The 19,903-nt window shown below is 49.4% G+C and overlaps 1 protein-coding gene across 1 annotated transcript; it reads left to right on the top strand.

Annotated features, from left to right (window-relative positions):
- Positions 1-3,630: 3,630 nt before the first annotated feature.
- FEZF2 (FEZ family zinc finger 2) lies at positions 3,631-16,610 on the top strand. The gene is made up of 4 exons (XM_078662350.1): positions 3,631-4,422; positions 11,857-11,991; positions 13,615-13,747; positions 15,352-16,610. Exons 1-4 carry the CDS (start codon positions 3,631-3,633, stop codon positions 15,609-15,611), a joined length of 1,320 nt encoding a protein of 439 aa, XP_078518476.1. The 3' UTR covers positions 15,612-16,610.
- Positions 16,611-19,903: the final 3,293 nt, after the last annotated feature.

Here is a 19,903-nt window from a genome sequence, read left to right as displayed (position 1 = left end):
CCATCAGCAGCGCCCAAAACACTGCTCCGAGTTAGAAAAGAGTTGAAGACACACCTCTGTATATAATTCTAAATCACGATGCATAAGAGTCCACAAACCAGCCACCTTCTATGTCACTTTCTGGGTGAATTCGTGACTCTCACAATGTGCAGGTTTGCACTGACATCTGTCTAGTTTGAAGCTATGGAACTGGCATCCTTAACAACTAGCACTCAAACTACTGGTAGCTTTCCAACTACCTTAAAGAGGCTTTCCTATGTGGGCAGCAGATTATTAAAATACACGTTTTTGCTTAGTTAAATGAATATGATTTATTTTCAGAACTCATATGCTAATGTTTGGAGAAAAAATGTCTGAATGTCCACAAGATATCAAAAGCTGTTATTTAAGTGATAAACTACTAATATCACCACCTGTTGCCAGTGCCAATTTCCGCTGTTCCTTTTAAGTCTTACCCATGTAGATGCACCCCAAACTGACAAAGTCTTTGCCACATTATTGCAGGCGACCCTAGCTGACACAACGAGGTGACCACTGCTAGTAATCCTGCATATGGTGGTCACTAATGGAATTTTGTCTGGTGCGGTCACTATCACAACACTACTCATAGCTCAGGAGGGTTGTCATAGCTCATGAGTAACTCTTATTACATAACAGTTGGCGACCCGGATATAAAAAATACCACATACGTGCAAGTTGTAAAGAGGTTGTAGAGAAGAGGTTAGCATATGGGTGGATGGATGTCAAATCAATTAATCTATCTATCTATCTATCTATCTATCTATCTATCTATCTATCTATCTATCTATCTATCTATATATCCATCCCTGAGGTTAGATTCAGAGATATGATGCAGTGTCTATTGACCCGCAGTGGGGGCAGGCAAAGGTGGGGGGAGCACGCGATCTCATATTTTATATCACAACAAGGAATCTTTCTAGGACTAGGACTCTACTAACAAGCAAGTCGGGGGTGCCAGGTCGGGCACGTGAGGGGATCTGCCGAGGTGCCACACAAAGCACTGCCGCTTGGGACGATTAGAAGACTTTGTTTTTCCCTTTCAGGAAAAGTTGTCCAAACCCTTCCACTGTTTGCTCACAGTATATAGCCCCTAATCCTCTTAAACAGCGGTTGCGGATAGAAAGCGCTTTGTGATGTAAAATGAAGTCTGCGGCGACGGAATTGTCCGCGCAACAAAACCTCGCCGAGGTCCGCAAACAACATGTCCCCCCGGATGACAATAAATACAGGCGCTGTTTGCACGTAGCAGGGCCGCGGTTCGGGGGTGATGTGTGGCCACAGCGTGGCCGTGGATGGGAGCCCCCGGCCTGCTCCCCGCGGTGTTGTGGTCCGCAGGTGAAAAGGTCTGAAAACAGATGAACTCGGCCCCTCCAAGTGGAGAGGGGGCGCTGCGTCATTGTGGCAAGCAGACAAAACCCCGAATTCCTCCAAACTTTCTTAGAACTGCTGAAAAGGGGCCTTTTCATTGCTTGCTTTACCTCTAGCCGGGCTAAAGCTCTCGCTCTCTAGATCCCCCCTACCTGCCCCTCCCCCCTCTGGTAATCCCTCTCTTTATTTTAAGGGGGACGAACACAAGAGCGGGTTCCACGCGGCGCTTTAGTGCCTGCGAGTGAAAGAGCCGTCTTTGGCAGAAACGGGGCTGCCCGAATCCCCCCTCGGAAAATTGGTTCTTCTGAATGAAGTTAGCAGGAAAACGTTTAATCGCGTCCAGGGGAGGTGCTGGGGGTTCAATCCGCTGCTCAAACAGGTGGAAATTGGACTTTCTCAATTATGCCAACGGTAAGTAGAGATGAGAGAGGCAGGGTCTGTCAGTACATTCTCCGGGGCATGTTCCCTCACTCGCACGGAGGTGCCATTGGTTCCGGAGAGTCCCCCAGAAGAGAAAAATAAGTAAAGAAATAAATTTAAAAAAACACACACACAAACATATATTTATATATAATATACACACACACGCACACATATATATCGGTCTATCTATCTATCTATAGATAGATACACAAACATATATACACGTGTGTATGTGTGTGTATATATATACGCGCACACACATATACACATATGTGTGTATGTGATATATAGTTATATATAATAAGCTATTTATTATTACCCTTGTTGATTGTGATGAGTGGCAAAACCAAGAATAAGAATGCCCTCCTCCCACACAAAAAAACTGGTAAGAGTTAATATCCTATACTACACACATCTGGATATATATAGCTTATGCCATTGTCATTTTTCACATGTAGTTATTTTGCCAAAAAGGATTGAACCACAACTAGGATGCAAGGGAGTGCACTGCTGGTACATTCACTTTGACGAAACTATGAGAGTCGTTCCTGTAAATTGTTACATTCAATCTGAGGCTATAGAAAGATCTTTTTCTCGTGTTAATTTTGAAGTGCTGTCGTTATAAACCTGCAATTAACATGTTCACACTACTAATGAATTCGGATATCTGCCTTTATTAGTGCAGTTGCTCTAAATAACAAGTTATTGTGCCAATTGTGTGTGTGTATAAATATATATATATATATATATATATAATTTAAATGTGTGTGTGTTATATAGATATTAAGTGTCTGAATGTATATATATATATATATATATATATATATATATATATATATATATATATATATATATCGCAGTGCCGTTTTTCTTTAGATGCTCATTCCATTAACCATTGGGTCAATCGCTAATTGCATCGTAAAATACTACAAAAATACGCCTCACACATAAATAATGCAAGGTCTGGTAAGTAATTGTAACTGACGTACACAACCATTATATAATTGAAATATATATATATATATATATATATATATATATATATATATATATATATATATATATATATATATATATATATATATATATATATATATATATTCTGGTACATTGTCCTTTCCATTAAATTGATAGGCACTTTACTGGCTCACTTTTCAAGTTGTTTGAAAATAACTTCTCGATTATTAAAAGTGGCCGCGTGCGCTCCAGCGTGACTGTCCCGTAGGCTCCCGGACTCGCACGCGGCTCCCAGGTGCCCGCCTGCTGTCTCTGCAGAGAGAGCGCCGCCTGCTCAGCTTGTTGACTAGTCGCGCACTGTGGCTGGTGACAGCCGCGCGTGCTGCTGGTGATCTGAGCTGCTGCACAGTGGCCCTCCCATGCCACACTCTGCCTGCCGTGACTCCACGTGATGTCAGCTTCCTGCACGAGACGGCGATGTGGCGCTGGTGAAGATGCTGGCAATCACAGAGTGACAGTGCAGCCAGGCAGTCTCCCCGGAGTGCATCTCCTAGCAGCTCTGGTGGCACCAGGCACTTCCGAGTCCCCCTCCACCCCCAGTCACGCTTCCCGTGTGAGGAGCCGGGCACTGCGCGCAGATCGCTGGGCGCTCCCTAACAAGGTCGAGCATGTCTGCTACTTTGTGTGCGCCACTTAATGAGCACTAATCGGGCCCCCCGGGTGGCATTGTTCCTGGGTATGTTCATTTGAATGTAAATGGGTGGCACGGCGCGGGCTGGGTGCTCGGTGAAGTGGTGCGTGCACCGGCTTCCCCGGAATGCAGACTAGTTTTCAGTGACCAAGGAACCAGTCCCTGCGAGGATGGCGAGCTCGGCGTCCCTGGAGCCCATCGTGGTGCCCTCCTGTCCCAGGCACGAGGGCAGGAGCCCGGGCACCGGCACTCCCAAGACCCTGGCGTTCTCCATCGACAGGATCATGGCAAAGAGCGCGGAGCCCCGGCTAGCCGCCTTCCACGAGCACAGGCCGGGCACGGAGCCCGAGTCCAAGAAGGCGCCCAGCCTGTGTGCCCCCGTACCCTGCATGCTGCCCATGCAGTCCGTGGGCTACGAGATGCACCCCAAGTCTCTCCTGAACTACTCCGAGCTCTGGAAGTCGAGCCTGAGGGGCGCCGTCTGCAGCTCGCTGTGCAAGTCCAACTGTGGCATTTGTTGCAAGAGCGACTTGAACCTTGGGCAGTCCGTGCTGCCCACCAGCCGGGTCATCAAGCCGCAAGTGATAAACCAGGCCGTGGGGATGCCCGCCAACGGGTCCCTGTACTACTTCAACTACGTGGACTCGTCGTACCACCCGCACGACCTCCTCAGCGGGCACTTGTTCCCCTCCGGCATCTTGAACGCTCAGTCCCAGGCTTCCCTGTCCGCCCACCAGAAACTGCTTTTGTTGGAAAATGCCAAGCTGGCGAGCCTGGCGGCGGAGAAGTTCTCGACCCTTCAGTACCCGCACAAGGAGCGCCTGCCGGGGCAGCTGGACCAGGTGATGAAGGAGAACACGGCCTTCTCCGCGGACAGGAACGGGGTCAAAAGTCACAGCAAACTCAGCTCTAGTGCCCCGGATGGGAAACCGAAGAACTTCACTTGTGACGTCTGCGGCAAGGTAAGGACCCCTAGAGCACTTCTATGGCTACCGGGTGTAGTAAGGGACCCCAGGTCAGCGCTCTGGGTACAGAGAGGGTTAAGGGTCACCGGTACGTTTCTCTAGGTACAGGGTGTAGTAAGAGACGCTAGGTCAGTACTCTGGGTGCAGAGCATGTAAGGACCCACCAGTACAGTTCTCCGTGTGCAGGTCATTGCCCTGGGTACAGAGTGTTGTAAGTGCCCCAGGACAGTTATGCGTGTACATGATATAGTAACAGACCCCAGGACAGTGCTCCGGGTACAGAGCGTGGTAAGGGCCCACCACAGCAGTTCTCTGTGTACTGTATAGTAAGGGGCACAAGGTCAGTGCTCTGGGTACAGAGTATGGTAAGGGCCACCAGAACAGTTCTCTGGGTATAGGGTGTAGTAGCAGGGGACGCTAGGTCAGTACTCTCGGTACAGAGCATGTAAGGACCCATCAGTACAGTTCTCCGTGTGCATGGTATAGTAAGGGACGCCAGGTCAGTACTCTGGGTACAGAGTGTTACAAGTGCCACAGGACGGTTCTCAGTGTCTAGGGTATAGTGACAGACCCCAGGATTGTGCTCTGGGTACAGAGCACGGTAAAGGCCCACCACAGCAGTTCTCTGTGTTCTTTATACTAAGGGACGCCAGGTCAGTACTATGGGTACAGAGTATGGTAAGGGCCCACCAGAGCAGTTCTCCGTGCACAGGGTATGTAAAAGATACGCAGGTCGGTGTTCTATGTAAGGGGCATAGTACCGGCTTGCAGCTTACAGCTCTGGGTACAGAGTGCGGGAAGGGCGCAGCAACGCAGGGATAGGGTATAGAAAGGGCCCTGCAGACCAGCGCTCTGGGTCGAGTATGTTAAAGGCCCAGGAAACGAAAGCCATAAGTGCAGTGTTTAGTGAGGGGCACACGATCAATATTGTGGGCACAGAGGCTGGTGAGGGCTCCGAAAAAGGAGGCTGAGAAGCGGCTACATCTTTATAAGGGACCAGGAGATCAGCAGGCTGCATAAAGTGAAGGGAACATGATCAGCTCCAGCAGATGTGACCCTAAGCGAAGTGAGGGCGCAGTGCAGCTCCCAGCAGCTCTGACCCTAGGCGAAGTGAGGGCGCAGTGCATTGAAGGGAAACTACAAGATCAGTGTTGAGAGCAGAGTGTGGTGAGAGAGCTCTGGGTCAATGCTCAGGGTAGTGTATAGCAAGGAAAATGCAGATCTGAGCTCTGACTCCAGTGTTTGCTAAGAGGGCACTATATCAGTGCTCTGGGTACAGTCAGTGTATTACAAGGAGTTAGCAGGTCCCTGCTCAGGGTGCAGTGTATTGCAAGGTACCACCAGATCAGTGCTTGAGTAGAGTAAGGGACTATCAATGCTCTGGCTGCAGTGTAGGGCAGTGGCATAGTAGTTCGTAGCTCTGACAACAGTAATTGTGAAGAGAACAACTGGCCAGTGCTATAAGTGTAGTATATGGCAAGAAATCAGCAGATCAATGTCCTGTGTACAGTGTACTGCAAATATACCACTAGAACGGTGCTTTTCAGTAAAGTACAGTAAGGGACCAGCAGAACAGTGCCCTGTGTACACTGTATTGCAAGGATACCGCTAGAACCATGCTTTCTATACAGTAAGGGACTGTGTACAATGTAGAGGTAGGGACCAGCAGCTGAGTACAGTGAATGTGGGCAGGGAGCAGCAGGTCTGAGTTCTGAGTACAGTGAGTGTGGTACAGGAGCGGTGGGTCTGAGCTCTGAGTACAGTGAGTGTGGTACAGGAGCAGTGGGTCTGAGCTCTGAGTACAGTGAGTGTGGTAAGGGAGCAGTATGTCTGAGCTCTGAGAACAGTGAGTGTGGTACAGGAGCAGTGGGTCTGAGCTCTGAGTACAGTGAGTGTGGTACAGGAGCGGTGGGTCTGAGCTCTGAGTACAGTGAGTGTGGTGAGGGAGCAGTATGTCTGAGCTCTGAGAACAGTGAGTGTGGTACAGGAGCAGTGGGTCTGAGCTCTGAGTACAGTGAGTGTGGTAAGGGAGCAGTATGTCTGAGCTCTGAGAACAGTGAGTGTGGTACAGGAGCAGTGGGTCTGAGCTCTGAGTACAGTGAGTGTGGTAAGGGAGCAGTATGTCTGAGCTCTGAGTACAGTGAATGTGGTACGGGAACGGTAGGTCTGAGCTCTGAGTACAGTGAGTGTGGTACGGGAGCGGTGGATCCGAGCTCTGAGTACAGTGTGTGTGGTAAGGGACCTGGAGATCCTAGCTCTGAGTACAGTGTGTGGTAAGAGAGCGGTGGGTCCGAGCACTGAGTACAGCGTGTGTAGTAAGGGAGCGGTGGGACCGAACTCTGAGTACAGTGAGTGTGGTAAGGGAGAGGGGGTCCGAGCTCTGAGTATAGTGAGTGTGGTAAGGGAGCGGTGGGTCCGAGCTCTGAGCACTTTGTGTAGTAAGGGAGCGGTGGGTCCGAACTCTGAGTACAGTGAGTGTGGTAAGGGAGCGGTGGGTCCGAGCTCTGAGTACTTTGTGTAGTAAGGGAGTGGTGGGTCCGAGCTCTGAGTGCAGTGTGTGTGGTAAGGGAGAGGTGGGTCAGAGCTCTGACTACAGTACAATGTGTGTGGTAAGAGAGCAGTGGTTCTGAGGTCTGAGTACAGTGAGTGTGGTAAGGGACCTGGGGATCCGAGCTCTGAGTACAGTGTGTGTGGTAAGGGAGCAGTGGGTCTGAGCTCTGCGTACAGTGAGTGTGGTAAGGGAGTGGTGTGTCCCAGCTCTCAGTACAGTGAGTGTGGTAAGGGAGCGGTGGGTCTGAGCTCTGAGTACAGTGTGTGTGGTAAGGGAGCGGTGTGTCCCAGCTCTGAGTACAGTGAGTGTGGTAAGGGACCTGTAGATCCGAGCTCTGAGTACAGTGAATGTGGTAAGGGAGTGGTGTGTCCCAGCTCTGAGTACAGTGAGTGTGGTAAGGGACCTGGGGATCCGAGCTCTGAGTACAGTGTGTGTGGTAAGGGAGCGGTGAGTCCCAGCTCTGAGTACAGTGAGTGTGGTAATGGACCTGGAGATCCGAGCTCTGATTACAGTGAGTGTGGTAAGGGAGCGGTGTGTCCCAGCTCTGAGTACAGTGAGTGTGGTAATGGACATGGAGGTCGGAGCTCTGAGTACAGTGAGTGTGGTAGGGGAGCGGTGTGTTCTGAGGTCTGAGTACAGTGAGTGTGGTAAGGGACCTGGGGATCCGAGCTCTGAGTACAGTGTGTGTGGTAAGGGAGCAGTGGGTCTGAGCTCTGCGTACAGTGAGTGTGGTAAGGGAGTGGTGTGTTCTGAGGTCTGAGTACAGTGAGTGTGGTAAGGGACCTGGGGATCCGAGCTCTGAGTACAGTGTGTGTGGTAAGGGAGCAGTGGGTCTGAGCTCTGCGTACAGTGAGTGTGGTAAGGGAGTGGTGTGTCCCAGCTCTCAGTACAGTGAGTGTGGTAAGGGAGCGGTGGGTCTGAGCTCTGAGTACAGTGTGTGTGGTAAGGGAGCGGTGTGTTCCAGCTCTGAGTACAGTGAGTGTGGTAAGGGACCTGGAGATCGGATCTCTGAGTACAGTGAGTGTGGTAAGGGAGCGGTAGGTCAGAGCTCTGAGTACAGTGAGTGTGGTAAGGGACCTGGAGGTCCGAGCTCTGAGTACAGTGTGTGGTAAGGGAGCGTGGGTCCGAGCTCTGAGTACAGTGTGTGTGGTAAGGATGAGGTGGGTCCGAGCTCTGAGTACAGTGAGTGTGGTAAGGGACCTGAAGATCCAAGCTCTGAGTACAGTGAGTGTGGTAAGGGACCTTGAGGTCCGAGCTCTGAGTACAGTGTGTGGTAAGGGAGCGTGGGTCCGAGCTCTGAGTGCCTTGTGTGTGGTAAGGGAGCAGTGGGTCAGAGCTCTGAGTACAGTGTGTGTGGTAAGAGAGCGGTGGGTCCGAGCTCTGAGTACAGTGTGTGTGGTAAGAGAGTGGTGGGTCCGAGCTCTGAGTACAGTGTGTGTGGTAAGAGAGCGGTGGGTCCGAGCTCTGAGTACAGTGTGTGTGGTAAGAGAGTGGTGGGTCTGAACTCTGAGTACAGTGTCTGTGGTAAGGGAGCGGTGGGTCCGAGCTCTGAGTACAGTGTGTGTGGTAAGGGAGAGGTGGGTCTGAACTCTGAGTACAGTGTGTGTGGTAAGGGAGCTCTGAGTACAATGTGTGTGGTAAGGGAGAGGTGGGTCTGAACTCTGAGTACAGTGTGTGTGGTAAGGGAGCTCTGAGTACAGTGTGTGTGGTAAGAGAGTGGTGGGTCTGAACTCTGCGTACAGTGTCTGTGGTAAGGGAGCGGTGGGTCCGAGCTCTGAGTACAGTGTGTGTGGTAAGGGAGAGGTGGGTCTGAACTCTGAGTACAGTGTGTGTGGTAAGGGAGCTCTGAGTACAGCGAGTGTGGTAAGAGAGCGGTGGGTCTGAACTCTGAGTACAGTGTGTGTGATAAGAGAGTGGTGGGTTCGAGCTCTGAGTACAGTGTGTGTGGTAAGGGAGAGGTGGGTCTGAACTCTGAGTACAGTGTGTGTGGTAAGGGAGCTCTGAGTACAGTGAGTGTGGTAAGAGAGCGGTGGGTCTGAACTCTGAGTACAGTGTGTGGTAGGAGAGCGGTGCGTCCGAGCTCTGAGTACAGTGTGTGTGGTAAGGGAGTGGTGGGTCCGAACTCTGAGTACAAGTACAATGAGTGTGGTAAGGGACCTGGAGAGTCAAGCTCTATGTGTAATGGTTGGTAATAGACCAGCGGATCCGAGCGAGCAGTACAGGGCAACAGGTGCAAGTATTGTATTCTATTGTATTGTACTAGGTTCTTACATAGCGCAAACTGCCACCCTACAGGTATCCTGGCGCTTAGACTTGAGTATGACCATCATATGAGCAGACCAGAGTAACAATGGGGTAGAACTAAAGATCAGTCCTTAGAAAAGAGCCAAGTTTTCAGACTCTTTCTTTCAAGTGCTGGGTACCACGCACAGTAAGGGGACATTAGGGTCTGACCCTGGGTACAGTCCTATCTAAGATGACACTAGGTCAGAGCCCCGAGCGCAGTGTCAGGGATATCGGCATCTGATCCGAGGGAGTCGGGTAGATTCCATCGGTGCTTAGGTGCAGAATCCAAAAGTTAAGTGCATTCCATGTCCCGGACACGGTGCAATGTAAAGGGCCGTTAGATGCCAACTTTTTTGGTGGAGGGAAAATTAAAGGACAAGGAGACCAGAGCTTAGGGTTCAGAGCCAGGTAAGAGGGTAGCAGGTTCCAGCTGCTGGTGCAGTGCGGGGTATTGACCCAGCAGAGTCGGGCATGGGACACATACTTTGCCCTTTACACTGAGTGTTACCTGGGGCACTGGAAAGAGTAAAGAGTAAGACTAGGGGGGGCGAAAAATAGTGCTGTAAAATACAGCAGAGCTAAATTAAGCGTCTACCCTTTATTTTGTAGGTCTGGTTCCCTCTACATAGTAAGGGTTTGATGTAGCTAAGGGTTGTGACATCATCCATCAAGGCAATACTTCCGGTGGAGAACCTCTGGCGGATATTGCGTGTTGGAGGATATTGCGATGCAGTGCGCGCAACGAAATTCGTTTTATTAATTTATATGTTTACTTACCTGTTAAAGTCCGTGATCCATATATTACAACCCCCCATCCTGCCCTCCCCCTCCCTACGTCACCGCCCTGCAGTTACACCTACCACCGGCCGTGGCTGTGCGTATCCACTGTTTTCGGGAGGAATTCACACACTACCACCCTTCTCGACAGCAGACCCTAAGGGCCCACTGTGCCCAAGGGGGTTATGGGGTCACTGCAGCCATTCTGGAAGCAGTGCTGACACATACCATGCCCCCTTTAGCCTGTCTACCCGAGACCTTATTATCCTCACCCTAGAACCTTCCTAACCCCATCGCCGTCCTCAGCCATTGACTCTTCCGACCCTGGAACCCTCCAGGTCGTATCACCCTCCCCACCCATGCCTCCCTCGTCACCCTGGCACCTTTGTCACCCACGAGACCCTTGACCGCTCTAGCATCATTTGCATCCCTACCTTTGTCTGCCACAGAAACCCCCCTCTTAGACGTCCAGTGAGGCCCCTTCTGCCATTAGTGTCCCTGTCGCACAGCAGTGACCTCTGGCACCCCTGCCTTCCACACTGCCCTGCCCAAAGCTCACTTCTATGCCACTGTACCCTTGGCAGATGTGTCGCCAGGTGCCTTTCCGGCCAATCACACTGCCAATCCCGGGCCCATCTCTCGGACCCCCTGCCCCTGGTATTCCCCACTGGTCCCAGCTCCCTGGAACTCCTCTTTGCCAGAGTGCCACCCCGTCATGAACTCAATACCCATCCCTGGTACTCCTCTTACCCAGAGCGACCTTCCCGCCCTTACCACACTGCCCATCCCTGGTACTCCTCTTAACCAGAACGGTTTTACCGTCCTTAGCACAGCTCTCACTGCTGGTACTCCTGTTAACCAGAGAGAGCTTCCCGTCCATAACACATTACCCATTTCTGGTACTCCTCTTAACCACAACGACCTTCCCATCCTTAGCACACTTTTCATCCCTGGTGCTCCTCTTAACCATAGCGCATTTCCCGTCCTTGGCACCATGTCCATCACGGTGGCCCCATTTCTTCCCTACCGCGCTTTCCTTCTCTAGAACAGCTCACACCCCTAGCACCGCTCACGCCCCTAGCACCGCTCACGCCCCTAGCTGTGCTCGCATCCCTAGCACCGCTCTCTCCCCTAGCACCGCTCTCATCCCTTGCACAGCTCAAACCCCTAGCACTGCTCACATCCCTAGCACTGCTCTCTCCCCTAGCACGGCCTCCACCCCAGCACCGCTCACATCCCTTGCACCGCTCACGCCCCTAGCACCGCTCGCGGCCCTAGCAATGCTCACATCCCTAGCAATGCTCACATCCCTAGCTCCGCTCTCTCCCCTTGCACAGCTCAAACCCCTAGCACTGCTCACATCCCTAGCTCCGCTCTCTCCCCTTGCACAGCTCAAACCCCTAGCACTGCTCACACCCCTAGCACCGCCCTCACCTCTAGCACCGCTCACATCCCTAGGACCGCTCCAACCTCTAGCACCGTTTACACCCCTAGCACCCTTGCTGACGCATTGTCCATCTTTGCACCCCTAGCCACACCTGTCGGGCGAACCTGTGCCGGGCGGGCACCAACGAGCAAAGGGCTCCAGGGCGCTCTATATTCTCCTTCGCTCAGAAACAAGTCCCACAAAATGTGCGCATCTTTTAAAAGCGTTTATCTTTCAATTCACACCTTGTTTAATAAATACAGTTAGAGTGCATGTCCTGGTCGCGGTGTCGCGAGTGTCTGCTCTGTCCTACGCCGTATCACCACGTATGTATGAGTGCGTTCACACACAATTATTGATATACACGCCTTTTGTCTTTCTTCTTTTTTAGGTTTTTAATGCACATTATAATTTAACCCGCCACATGCCAGTCCACACAGGTGCTCGACCCTTCGTCTGTAAAGTTTGCGGCAAAGGATTTCGACAAGCCAGCACCCTATGTCGGCACAAAATCATCCACACGCAGGTAGGCGCAAGCAGCGCGTGGAGATGCGCCAGTGACGTCCGCAATGTGTGTTATATTTACCTGAACGTAATCTCCTGTTTACACCAACATGCTGATGTGTTTACACGAACGTTTCTCTAATCTACAAACGTGTCATGTTATTACCGGGAACGGTGTCACCTACCTACGTATAGTGTTTCCCTTACACCGTCAGCTCTCGCATATATGAATGCACACGACCGTACATATTTACGAATATTACTCCGTTAAATTAAAGGCACACATATTTACTTCGACAGCTTCACTTACTACACGAATACGTTTATTTGTATTGAAGTGTTATCTTCGTTACACATAGTTGGGTCGCTTTTGAGAGAACACGCTCTTTATTGATGACAACACGTTCTCACATTTTTACAAACACGCGTTCTCATGTAAATCAGCATATTGTCAGGTTAATTTGACCAGACTCGATTGTTTACCATATAATGTGATCCTTTTTCTGTGGTGACAATGTTTCCATGTTTTTGTTATCCTAACATGGTCTGATTCACTGTATGGATGCCTTTTCAACATGCGCGTGTTCTTATAATTAACAAGCGCCTTTTTCATTGAAACTTTATCTGCAGGTGACAACATGCCGTTCTATTTACATCAATTTTGTTTCGCGTTCAGGGGAATGTTTTTCTGTAGATGCGTGTGGCTTTCTCGCACGAAAATACGACACTATTCAAATGAACATGTGTCTTGTTTAAATGACAATATTTTTACACTAGCGTGCCCTCTTGTTGATTTGAACATGCTAAGACCACGAACGTGCTCATTTGTCTATAATAACACGCGTTCTTATTTATAAGAAAATTGTGACATTCTCTTAAAAATATTTGAAAAATTATGCTTATAAATGAAAACGTCCTCCTATTTACACGCGGGAGGTATTACTGCGACATGTTCATTGCTCTGCAAAAACATGCCTTCTTATTTACGATAACTTTTTAAAATTAAGTAACCATAACTTTTTGAGATTAAGTAACACTTGCTCTAGTTTGTCAAAATATGTGAATAGAATAGAAATGTTACTTGTTCATACATATCATGCACCTAGGACATGTTAACTGAATAAGCATGTTACTTATATAGGTTTGCTGCAGTCTACAAAATCATACTACAATTTACAAATTCTGCTTATATTTCCCTCGCAAGCTCTTACCATAAAAAAAACGAGAATTGCATGAACATGCTGTCTACACGGAACTTGTTTATTAAACAAGTATGTTAATTGCACCATCTTCCTGAAATGTATAAAAACCTGCTGAAATTTATAAAACATAATCTCCATTTCCTCCAACATAATCCTAACATAAACACATTCGCTGTGTAAACAATCCAGGTGTCGTTAATTGCACGAGCACGTTACTTACACGAATGTGCTCCTACATACATGACACGGGATTTGCACAAGCGCGCCCTTTTATGTACACCACGGACCTGTGATATTTAGTGATAGGTCGCGACACGGAACAAATCGTCCGTCTTGATTTGCTTCGGGGCGCGCGGCTCCTTTATTAAGAGCGCAGAACAAGTTGAGACAAACGAAAAGAAACTCTAACAGACCCTTCTTGGGTTTCGCTTTTTCCTCTCCAGGAAAAACCTCACAAGTGCAACCAGTGCGGGAAGGCGTTCAACCGAAGTTCCACGCTCAACACGCACATCCGCATCCACGCCGGCTACAAGCCCTTCGTCTGCGAGTTCTGTGGCAAGGGCTTCCACCAGAAAGGTGAGTGGAGTGAGACAGAGTGCCCGTCTGGCCTGGGAACAGGGGCTTGGAACCCTCTGAAAATGGAAAATGTAGCAAAGAAACTCTTTTCAGTCAGACAGCAAGCGCGAACAAATCAGAACTTTACAGGGAGCGTGCTTTGTGTAGCGCCTGCGCATATTACAATATTTTATTTAGGCGCTAGTTTCGATGGCTGTCTTTAAGCGCACGCCCTCAGATTCACTTTCCTGTAAGCATGTACGATTTGTAATTAACACTTGAGTATGCGTTTAACTATGGTGTGTGTGGGGTGTAGATGTAGGTAGGTAGACAAGATTGTTTACCATAAACATGGCGTGAAAGAAGAATGCAAATAAAATATCTGAGAAGGTGCCTAAGAATGGGAAGAGGGTAAGAGAGGGGGAAATGGGGGATGGGGGGATTAGACTGGGGGTCGGGGCGAGAAACATTTGAGAAGTGGAATAAATACCACATTATACTCTGCACATTTGCATATCTGCTTGTATGCCATGGTATTTTCACGTGTACCTACTTTAACAAAATATATTGAACCAAAAACAGGATGCAATAGGTTAAATTTCTGCGGTATGGTAAAATCACATAGAAGTAACTAAGTAACTGGTACATGCAATCTGCGAGCACGTGAAACTGTTTTACCGCATTTGAATTGTGCTGAATTTTGGTAATGAATTTTACCTTTGCTCGATAGTTTTATTGTGCGCTTATAGTGCAGATGCTGTACTTAATGTGTTATTGGGCCACATTTATTTTCACTGCCTTGGCGATACATATATTTTATATAATTTCCGGTGAATATCTGCTGAGTGAATTTGTAATGTTAGTATAGTGTTTACGCCAGTGTATTGTAGCTGGGCTAGTAAATTTAGGCGAAAGAAAAAAACGTTTTGTAATGCGTGACTCGACTCTACCCGGTAACTCCCGTAGCGGGAGGGTAGGGGGCAGGGGGGGGGGGGGGGGGTCTAGCGTCAGAAAGAGGTACCGGCCTCCCTGTCACATCCAATTAACTTCTTCTGAAGTTTCATGTCCACACACCCGGACTGCAAGCATGATAATCACCTCCACATTGATGTACAAAAAAAGTCCTTCAAGTGACTTGAGTAGCATAGACATTCATATTTACCATATTGTGTATACAATTCCTAGCAGACATATCTTGCAATGTGCACATAATATGAAATCAACACACACCTGTTGCATTCCTTGTCACCCATGTTGCACTGTTCGTTTCCCGTTGTGGTGCCCAAACCCGCGTTTCCACTAGTTAGGGAAATTGCCTGCTCCTTTGAATTAAGTTTTCCTCATGTTAGCTTGCACGCATTACAGAGAATTAGGGCCTCAAGTGGAGGCCTGTAAATAGGAAGTGCCAGTTGTGCTCTAATGTCGGCCCTGGTTTTGCCGGGTCACAACACCGGGCCTCTCTTTAATTTCCTAATCTGGCCGTTGCTGCCGCCCGACCTTGACGCAGACCGAGTTTGACAACTTCCTGACTCTCGCTCGCAGGACGCGGCCTAACAAGGCCCGGGCCGGGGCCCTCTCGCCTCAGCCCACCCGCTAACCCGCCTGCCCTTTCTCTCCCCCTCCAGGGAATTACAAGAACCACAAGCTGACGCACAGCGGCGAGAAGCAGTACAAGTGCACCATCTGCAACAAGGCCTTCCACCAGATCTACAACCTGACCTTCCACATGCACACGCACAACGACAAGAAGCCCTTCACGTGCGTCACGTGCGGCAAGGGCTTCTGCAGGAACTTTGATTTAAAGAAGCACGTGCGGAAGCTTCACGACAGCGTTTCAAGTGCAGCCGCGGCAAGTAAAGAACTGTCCAGGACTGTCCAGAGCTGAGGGCCCCGGAGCCCAGGACCTCCGAGCTAAGGCCTGAGAACTGAGGAGCACCGAGCCGAGGAGCAGAGAGCCAAGGACTCCGGAGAGTGGGGGCCCAGCCTCAAGGGCCCCAGGTGCAGGGAGTCCAGAGATAAGGGGCGTAGATGGGGGCAGTCGAGACATAAAGGCCCCAGAGGAGCCCAGAGATAATGGCTTCAGCGCTGAGGCACCCAGAGCCCAAAGCCCCAGAAGTACGTCCCCCAGAACTGAGGGCCACAGAGAGCAGGAGACCAGAGCCAATGACCCCAGAGATGTGTCCTTCCAGATCCAAGGGCCACAGAGACTAGAGCCTAGAGCCAATGACCACAGAAATATGTCCCCCAGAACTAAGGGCCACAGAGACTAGGAGCCCAGAGCCAATGACCACAGAAATATGTCCCCTAGAACTAAGCGCCACAGAGACTAGGAGCCCAGAGCCAGTGACCCCAGAGATATGTCCCCCAGAAATAAGGGCCACAGAGACTAGGAGCCCAGAACCAATGATCCCAGAGACAATGTCCCCAGAAGGAAGGACCCCAGACCTGAAGGCCCAGGAGACGACGACCCTGAAGCTAAGTCTCCCCACTGATAAGGACCCCAAAACTCAAGGCTCTCAGAGTGAACCCCAGGCCTGAAGCCCCAGGAGCCAACCTAAAGTTAGGTCTCCCCAGAGATGAGGACCCCAGAAATCAGGGCCTTGAGAGGTGAGAACCCCAAAGCTGGAATCCTGGGAGCCAATGGCCTTGCTGGGCCCAGAGTCGGCCTTTACCAGGATAGAACTAAGGGCGGAAAAAATGTTGGTACCCTCGCTCCTGTTGCTGAATATAATGAGGCAGCATTGGGTCTCTTTTGTGTTCTTTTTGTTCAGAGGTCAGTCCCTGGCTGATTAAATCAGAATTGGGACTGGCCTCTGAAAATATAGATCTCTGTACATTCCTGAACTCAAAGGAATCAGCTCACAGATGAGCTCCTCACATTGGTGCCAAGTTATTTGTTGGGGGGAGGGTCGGTCATAGAGTGTGGCAGCAGGGGAGGAAAGGGAGGTGGGAGGGCAAGAAAGCAGGCTGAGGGGGTTTAAAAACAGCACCAGCAGCTCTTTAAATAAGGAGTGAAAGCACTTTAATGTCAATCACTGGAGCGAGGTGACAGGCACTCTGATGTCTACATGACTTTATTGCAGGCACTTCCTTAAGCCCATCTGAAGATTTATCACCTTGAGCCTTGGCCCAGATCGCCCATGCCAAAAGCCAGCTCTGCCTAGGCCTCCCCAGAGATAGGGAACTCATAACTCAGAGCACGCAGAGCTGAGAACCCCAGAACTGAAGGCAGAAGAGCCAACGACTCTAAGGCTTCTCCTCCCTAGAGATAAGGACCCCAAAACTCAGGGCCCTCAGTGATGAGAACCCCAGAACTGAAGGCGGAGGAGCCAATGACTCTAAGGCTACTCCACCCCAGAGATAAGGACCCCAGAACTCAGGGCCCTCAGAGATGAGAACCCCAGAGCCCAAGGCCCAGATGCCAATTACCCTAAAGCTTCTCCTCCCTAGAGTTAAGGACCCCAGAACCAGGGCTATCTATCAAGCTTACACTAAGGACCTCAGTGTTCAGGTCACAAAAGTCAAAGGCCCCTCAGCTGAGGACTTTTGATTCGAGGGCCCCAGTGCTGACAATATCACAGCTAGAAACAGCTATGGAGTCCTTAGAGCGGGAGAACCCAGATCAGAGGTATCCTGGTCGAGGATCCTAAATCTGAGGCCCTAGAACTGAGGTCCCCAGTGTAGGAGTCACCAAAGCAGAGGACTCTATTGGGAAAGGCCAAAGAGCTTACACCCGAGAATTTGCAAGCTGTCAGATTTGAGGGCCCCAGTTATGGGGTCACCAGATCTAAGGACTTCAAGAGCTCACACCCCAGAGGTCTGAATACTTTAAGGCAATCATCCCAGGCATCGGAGCCTATGACCTTGGATCCCCAAAGCTGCAAGCCCCAGTGCTAAGGGACACCATGCTGGCAACCACAGCTGTGAGCAGTAGAGCCAACAATCCCCAAACTGAGGGGCATAGTTATTACGTATTTACACTGCCCTTGTGCCAGGCAACTGGGCGCAAGAGTGATGAAACTCTTACATTTGATTGATCAAGCCCCGCAGGGCCACCTTGTGTGGTTTGATAAATCTAGAGTAACGCAACGCAGAGCAAATCACAGCATTGCATTACACTGCCACAGAGAGGCGTTCCGTGGAATGAGCGTACGTGCTCCGACGCATCCACCCATGGAATTTGGCACACTCACAGATTTGCCATCAGAGGGAGACCTGGAAATGAGTCAAAATGCTATGCCTCCCCAGGTGAGGATAAATATCTTTATTTCCGTTTGTTACTTTCTCTTTCTATGTAAGATGCATTCAGCAGCACACATAGAAAGAGGAAAATGACTCGGGATTGATTTTGTGCAGGAAGGTATCCCTATCACGATTTCCCGATCAGGGAGCACAGAGCAGCCCCAGCAAGGGGACTTTCTGGTTGCCTGATAATTTCATAAATATTCCCTTGAGAGATAAGTACCATTGAAAGTTAAGGATCCCAGTAATGAGACCCTGAAAGCTGAAGAGGCCATTGTGGAAGATCCCAGATCTGATTACCTCTTTTCATGACCCTACATGTGACTGTCCCTGGACCGTAGGACCCATGATGGAATGTCCCTGTGTCCGAGAAATCCAGAGCTGAGGCCTTATATGTCAAGTTCCCCAGAGGCCATGTCCCCTTAGGCTAAAGCTTAGATCCCAGAGCTGAGGGACCCAGTCTGGGGACAACGAAGCTAAGGCACAGGAGGTGAGGGCCCCCAAATGCAGGGTAAATCAGAGATTAACGTCACACAGCTGAACCCCCTAGAGCTACGAACCAATGACCCCAGAGCAGAGGTGCTAGAAGAGAGGACCCCACAGCTGACAACCCCCAAACACCCCGCGCCCACATTAATAGGGGGGCAACTCACAGCCCTGAGGTGAACCCTAAACAGCAAATTACCAATCCTAATCCTCATTTTTATGACAGGCCTTGGGAGCAGTGTGTGCAAAAATCACAGACCCGATTCGTGACACCGGATATGTAAGATATATGACAGAAGAGTGTTCTTTATACATTTATGTACATTGATAATTTAATGTAGATTTTAAGTAATACATTTGTAAAACAATAAAAATTAAATTTGAAGAAAGACCGTTTGTGAGCCTACGAAGAATCGCTCGAGGTCACTGGTTGGAAACCAGTAGCAGCAATCCGGACTTCCGGTGTCACTGAGAATTGCACCAGTTCTGTTAATGCCAGAAGGCTTGCATGTGCGTCATGAGGTTTATCTCTCTGTCGTTTAACACGGCTGCAAGAAACATTTCTTAGAATCCCAAGATACCTGTATTTCTTTGTCGAAATTCTTTCTTTCCTGTGTCACAATTAGCAAGCGAGTCAATAATGGCACCAGGAGGAGGGGCTGCCGAAATACAATTAGCAGTTTCGGAAGCATTGTTCCTTTTCTTTCCAGAGGCACAAATTAATTTTACTACATTCACACGAGCGTGACTTTCTGTTTAGCATTCACCGAGTAACCGCTTAAAGCACCAGCTGTGGAGTCTGAGCAAACTTTGCCCTTGAAAATTCAAGCTCACCCCCCTACTCAGGCCCATCTCTGTAGATCAGAGATGACTGGGTGAGAGAGAATCACAAAGAAAAAGAGTCTAGTGCTGCTTGAGAAATCAATCTATCTATCTATCTATCTATCTATCTATCTATCTATCTATCTATCTATCTATCTATCTATCTATCTATCATCATATTAACTAGCTGTATGACCAACGACTTTAATTCATTCATGGTATTCGTAGCAGCCAAACTGCCCCCGAGTATCAGAGCACTGGGAGACTGGGGTGGGCGTCTAGGGGACAGGTACTCCAGTGGACTAAGTATGTCCATCCATCCGTCTGTCCATTCGCCCCAACATGCTATGATCTACTGAATGGATTGCTCCGTTCTAATCCCGGCTTCAAGACAACGTGTGATTCTTGGCATATTACTTCACAGCCCAGTTCCTCATAAGGTGGGTATGTGCAACTGCACCGTCTGGAATCTAAATCCTTAAAACGTACGCCCCAACCACCGTCACATACCGGCTCCTGAAAAATCGGTTTTAATCTGGCCGCATTTAAGTTTAAGATATCCGTTTATTATACCATTATAAAATAGATTTTTTTTCTTGGAATCAGGATCCCGGTCTAATAAATGCC

Source organism: Lissotriton helveticus, chromosome 9 (genome assembly GCF_964261635.1).
Source record: "Lissotriton helveticus chromosome 9, aLisHel1.1, whole genome shotgun sequence".
NCBI lineage: Eukaryota > Metazoa > Chordata > Amphibia > Caudata > Salamandridae > Lissotriton > Lissotriton helveticus.
The sequence above is the reverse complement of the archived record's forward strand: the minus strand, read 5'-3'. Positions and strand labels throughout refer to the sequence as shown.